Source organism: Coregonus clupeaformis, chromosome 20, assembly GCF_020615455.1.
Source record: "Coregonus clupeaformis isolate EN_2021a chromosome 20, ASM2061545v1, whole genome shotgun sequence".
Taxonomy (NCBI): Eukaryota; Metazoa; Chordata; class Actinopteri; order Salmoniformes; family Salmonidae; genus Coregonus; species Coregonus clupeaformis.
The window spans coordinates 20,877,595-20,884,066 of record NC_059211.1 but is presented as its reverse complement, the minus strand read 5'-3'; the positions used below and the strand labels follow the sequence as shown (position 1 = coordinate 20,884,066).

The 6,472-nt window shown below is 44.3% G+C and overlaps 1 protein-coding gene across 2 annotated transcripts in view; it reads right to left on the bottom strand.

Annotated features, from left to right (window-relative positions):
• The window catches only part of LOC121534086 (DENN domain-containing protein 1B), a 191,824-nt gene that overhangs the window by 21,133 nt on the left and 164,219 nt on the right, over positions 1-6,472 (bottom strand). For both annotated transcript variants that reach the window (XM_041840540.2, XM_041840541.2), the window contains 4 exons: positions 2,336-2,426; positions 1,984-2,024; positions 1,694-1,729; positions 862-897 (listed from right to left, as the gene is read on the bottom strand). In XM_041840540.2, the coding sequence (XP_041696474.2) occupies positions 862-897; positions 1,694-1,729; positions 1,984-2,024; positions 2,336-2,426 (204 nt within the window). The remainder of the gene's footprint in view (positions 1-861; positions 898-1,693; positions 1,730-1,983; positions 2,025-2,335; positions 2,427-6,472) is intronic.

Here is a 6,472-nt window from a genome sequence, read left to right as displayed (position 1 = left end):
CAGCTGGACATGAAAACCTACCCAGCTGGACATGAAAACCTACCCAGCTGGACATGAAAACCTACCCAGCTGGACATGAAAACCTACCCAGCTGGACATGAAAACCTACCCAGCTGGACATGAAAACCTACCCAGCTGGACATGAAAACCTACCCAGCTGGACATGAAAACCTACCCAGCTGGACATGAAAGCCTACCCGGCTGGACATGAAAACCTACCCGGCTGGACATGAAAGCCTACCCAGCTGGACATGAAAGCCTAACCATCATGAAAACCTACCCAGCTGGACATGAAAGCCTACCCAGCTGGACATGAAAACCTACCCAGCTGGACAAGCCAACTATACAACACTGCACTAAGGAAAGGGCATCCCAAGCAACACACACACACATATTTTCAGATATTCAGAATCTACCAGCTAACACCATCCCATACCCTACCTTTCAGATATTCAGAGTGAGAACCTGTATGACTTAATACACATCTTAGGGTTAGGACCAGACATGGGACAAATACATGTTATGTCTGACCAATATGAAAGTATGTGAGGTGTGCTTGGTTTGACTTGGAGTTTTCACTTTTGGGACCATTCCATTGGTTCCAAACTAAACCAAGAGCAGCTCCAGTATTTGAACATATGGGACGTATTCGACTGAGGTCTGACTGGGTCTGTGTTATAGATCCAGACTTCGTATTCGACCGAGGTCTGACTGGGTCTGTGTTATAGATCCAGACTTCGTATTCGACCGAGGTCTGACTGGGTCTGTGTTATAGATCCAGACTTCGTATTCGACCGAGGTCTGACTGGGACTGTGTTATAGATCCAGACTTCTCTAGGCCGTCTTCACAGCTGGACTTGCCTTAGTCACTGCAGTGTTGATCAGCGCTCCGCCTCTCTGCAACACACACAACACATAATGATCATTTAGCAGCGCACACACATGTATACACAAAACACATGCATATACATACACCAATACTAGAACAGTCCTAGTAGAACAATGACATCTACCAGCTAACACCATCCCATAATGTACCTTTCAGATATTCAGAATTTACCAGCTAACACCATCCCATAATGTACCTTTCAGATATTCAGAATCTACCAGCTAACACCATCCCATAATGTACCTTTCAGATATTCAGAATTTACCAGCTAACACCATCCCATAATGTACCTTTCAGATATTCAGAATCTACCAGCTAACACCATCCCATACCCTACCTTTCAGATATTCAGAATCTACCAGCTAACACCATCCCATACCCTACCTTTCAGATATTCAGAATCTACCAGCTAACACCATCCCATACCCTACCTTTCAGATATTCAGAGTGAGAACCTGTATGACTTAATACACATCTTAGGGTTAGGACCAGACATGGGACAAATACATGTTATGTCTGACCAATATGAAAGTATGTGAGGTGTGCTTGGTTTGACTTGGAGTTTGTGCTTTTGGGACCATTCCATTGGTTCCAAACTAAACCAAGAGCAGCTCCAGTATTCGGACATATGGGACGTATTCGACTGAGGTCTGACTGGGACTGTGTTATAGATCCAGACTTCGTATTCGACCGAGGTCTGACTGGGTCTGTGTTATAGATCCAGACTTCGTATTCGACCGAGGTCTGACTGGGACTGTGTTATAGATCCAGACTTCTCTAGGCCGTCTTCACAGCTGGACTTGCCTTAGTCACTGCAGTGTTGATCAGCGCTCCGCCTCTCTGCAACACACACAACACATAATTGTCATTTAGCAGCGCACACACACACACACACAACCCAACAGACATCTGGAATTACCATACAAACATAAGCCGTGTGTACGGACAGCGTGTTTTCTGTATGTATCATATCTCTCACACAGAAAACACATTCTTAGCGTCTGCAGTTTGCTTTGGTTACTAAACAGGGAGATAGACTAAACTAAATATAGAATACCTTCAATTTATTTTATTTGCATAATATCTTTGTATACCTTGACTGTGTGCACCCACTGTTGATAAGACTTGGAATTACCTGCAAGACATCAAAAGGCACACATAATGAATGACACAGAGACGTGAAAGTGATTGTGATCAGACACACTGATAACTTGAATTAAACTTGAATGATGACACATATTTTGTGGGACTGTATCAAACATATAGCGCCTGGTCTCTCTTGGGAAAGAGGTCGTCTGACCTCAATCGGACTACCTGGTTAAATAAAGGTTCAATACGAAATTAAAAAGTAAGACCAAATGATGTTTGAGTAAAATTATTCTTTGTAAGATGAATCTTCTAGCTAGGGTGTTGAGCCTCATTCCAGACGAGTGTAGTGCCACTCACTTCCACAGAAGCCTCCCTCAGTGATCTCCTCCTCGAACAGGTCAGTGAAGCCTCTTCCCGCGTTCAGCTTGGCCAGACGGCCGTCAATAAACTGCAACATAAATTACAACACAGCCTTATAGACGGGAGGTAGAGAGGGGGAGAGGGAGGAGGGAGAGAAGGGGGAGGGAGAGAGGGAAAGAGGGGGGAGAGAGAGAGGGGGAGGGAGAGAGGGAAAGAGGGGGAGGGAGAGACAAATAGAGGGGGAGGGAAAGAGTGAGGGAGAGAGGGAGGGAAAGAGAGATGGGTGAGGGAGTGAGGGAGAGAGGGAGGGAAAGAGAGAGGGGTGAGGGAGAGAGGGGGGAGGGGAGGAGGGAGAAAAGGAGGTATTTGAGCGAGGCCGAACGACAGAGAAAAAAACACACCCAACTGGGCAAGTGTGTTTAATCCTACCTGTTCCAGACGTGTCTCTAGATGAAATGAGTTAAGGGATTAGAGGGGTAATGTGGAGCAGGTTGTGGGGATTAGGGCAGCATGCTGCCTGGTAAGGGTTGGTTTGGCTGGGAGACTGCATGGTGAGGCCTGTGCTGCATCCCAAATGGCACCCTATTCCCTAAGTACTGCACTACTAACCAGGGCCCTGGTCAAAAGTAGTGCACTATTTAGCAAATAGGGTCCCATTTGGGTTGCAAGCTCTGGTGTCTGATGCACCAGGAACCTTCATTTCCTGCCTTTGTCACATGGAGCTTATAAAACACTTCCCATAAATATGTTCATTACACGTCACACACACAGACAGACACGTGTACAAACGCACACGCACGCACACACACGCGCGCACCTCTGAGCTATAAACGTGGAGTAAAAATAACAGCATTCCTCAGACATGTCTCTATAAAACAACTACAGAGACTTTACAACCAAAAAATGAAAGAATGTAAATAAATGTTATTCATTTATTTAATAAAGTCCTAAAACATCACAGGGCCATGGTAAGAACTGATCCTGGGTCATAACCTGGTTGATATGAACACACCGGTACCAGCTCAGCCCAGGAGGGGCTGGGAGTCCTGACCAGACCTGGGTCGTTTCTGTAAACGAGAAAGTGTTCTATGATCTAAAAGGCAAAACTGATCCTGAATCAACACTCCTACTCTGAGATGCTTGATGCATATGGCCTCTGGTGGAATAAGGGTTAAATAGATACAAATGTTGATTTTAGAGCTACGTCGACCCAGCCCACTGTATTTCTGTCTGTATCTAAAAACAGTGGGTACAATTAGCAGTCTGCCTGTATCTTGTCAGGGATGGGGCATATCTCTCAGTGGAGCGCTAGGCTAACTAGCTACCCAGTGCAAGGCTCTCCTCTCCTCTTCTCTCCTGTAGCCCTGACTGAGGGGAACCTAATCATTATAATCCTGCTAATGAGAAATGACACTGCAGGTTTTAACCACCTCATGCTAGCTAGCTGCTCCCCTAGCCTTCTCCAATTAGTACACATCATCACCTAGCCAAAGACGCACTAATCTCAACCCAAATCACCACCTAGCCAAAGCCCCACTTAACACCCCCCCTGGAGGTTTTGGGTCATTGTCCTGTCGAAAAACAAACGATTGTCCCACTAAGCCCAAACCAGATGGGATGGCGTATCGCTGCAGAATGCTGTGGTAGCCATGCTGGTTAAGTGTCCCTTGAATTCTAAATAAATCACAGACAGTGTCACCAGCAAAGCACCCCCACACCATCACACCTTCTCCTCCATGCTTTACGGTGGGAACTACACATGCGGAGATCATCCGTTCATCCACACCGCATCTCACAAAGACACAGCGGTTTGAACCAAAAATCTCCAATCTGGACTCCAGACCAAAGGACACATTTCCACCGGTCTAATGTCCATTGCTCATGTTTCTTGGCCCAAGCAGGTCTCTTCTTCTTATTGATGTCCTTTAGTAGTGGTTCCTTTGCAGCAATTCGACCATGAAGGCCTGATTCACACAGTCCCCTCTGAACAGTTGATGTTGAGATGTGTCTGTTACTTGAACTCTGTGAATTATTTGGGCTGCAATTTCTGAGGCTGGTAACTCTAATGAACTTATCCTCTGCAGCAGAGGTAACTCTGGGTCTTCCATTCCTAAGGCGGTCCTCATGAGAGCCAGTTTCATCATAGCGCTTGATGGTTTTTGCGACTGCACTTGAAGAAACTTTCAAAGTTCTTGACATTTTCCGTATTGACTGACCTTCATGTCTTAAAGTAATGATGGACTGTCGTTTCTCTTTGCTTATTTGAGTTGTTCTTGCCATAATATGGACTTGGTATTTTACCAAATAGGGCTATCTTCTGTCACAACAACTGATTGGCTCAAATGCATTAAGAAGGAAATAAATTCCACAAATTAACTTTTAACAAGGCACACCTGTTAATTGAAATGCATTCCAGGTGACTACCTCATGAAGCTGGTTGAGAGAATGCCAAGAGTGTGCAAAACTGTCATCAAGGCAAAGGGTGGCTATTTGAAGAATCTCAAATATAAAATATATTTTGATTTGTTTAACACTTTTTTGGTTACTACATGATTCCATATGTGTTATTTCATAGTTTTGATGTCTTCACTATTATTCTACAAAAAATAAAGAAAAACCCTTGAATGAGTAGGTGTGTCCAAACTTTTGACTGGTACTGTATATATTACATTTGATCATCCCTCATCTTTTTACCGAAACAGAGGCGGGGTGCTCCGCATTGTTATCGTTTCAATTAAGGACTCTAGCTTTAATCTATAAAAACAAAAACAAATCAAATGTATATCAGATGAGGACACAGATGAAACCAAGGTGTTCACTGATGAATCAAACAGCTGAAACATACAGCAACCACCTCCCTAAATGTTATTGTTGTGAAGGGATTTTATAGATAAATCAACTAGAAAATTCTATATGATTATCATAAAGTGTCAGACATTCTATAGCTGTAAGGTGAGCGATGTTAGGAGTCATCTGGTGTCCACCTGTACTGTATGAGGATCCATGATAAATACAATACTGCTGCACGTACACAGTAACAGTAGGCAAGTAGAGCAGGCCATCTGTAGGCCAGAGATTGAAATCCTCACTGCAGTGTTCTAGATTACTGTGGAGGGGGTTCCAGATCTCTGGAGGATGTTCTAGAACATGAGGGTTAACTGCTGGTATGAACTTACACGGTAGCTCCGACATCCACACACAACATCCCATCAACATCCCAGTCACACACAGCTCTTATGTAGAGGAGGGAAAACCTCAAGTTCTCCTTAATATCAAACTGATTGGCTTTTTCCACTTAAGACTCTCCCCCGATGGAAATGCTGTCCTACTTTGAGAATGATCTGATTGGTTTGTGATTGGTATTGTGGCTGATCCAGTAAAAGGTCAGTGCTCCAGCCCCTCCTGTGTTAATGGAGGTCTGTATATGAAGCTGTTCTCTCTGCCTATAGGAGGCGGAAGCATCACTGAGCCAGTCGCCACTAAACCACTGCATCTACCAAGCAGTGTCCTGTAACCATCCACTATAGAAGAGCGGATGGTTGTGTGTGTGTGTGTGCGTGTGTGTGTGTAGGGGCCAAAGGGTTGATAGAAAGCAGGTTATTGTTGACAGCCTTTCCCCCGCATTCACTTGGCAGCTCTCTTCCACTAGTTCTGTACTGAATGGACCGGGGATGATGTGTGTGTGTGTGTGTGTGTGTGTGTGTGTGTGTGTGTGCGCGTCTGTGAGCGGATGTGGGTCATGGCCGGAGCAGTTGAGCGGACCACTGGCCTCTCTCACTTTAACAGGAGAACAGGATTTTAACAGGAGAATAGGACTTTAAAAAGAGAACAGGACTTTAACAGGAGAACAGGACTTGAACAGGAGAACAGGACTTTAAAAGAAGAACTTTAACAGGAGAACAAGACTTTAAAAGAATAACTTTAACAGGAGAACAGGACTTTAAAAGGAGAACAGGACTTTAAAAGAAGAACAGGACTTGAACAGGAGAACAGGACATTAACAGGAGAACAGGACTTTAAAAAGAGAACAGGACTTTAACAGGAGAACAGGACTTGAACAGGAGAACAGGACTTTAAAAGAAGAACTTTAACAGGAGAACAAGACTTTAAAAGAATAACTTTAACAGGAGAACA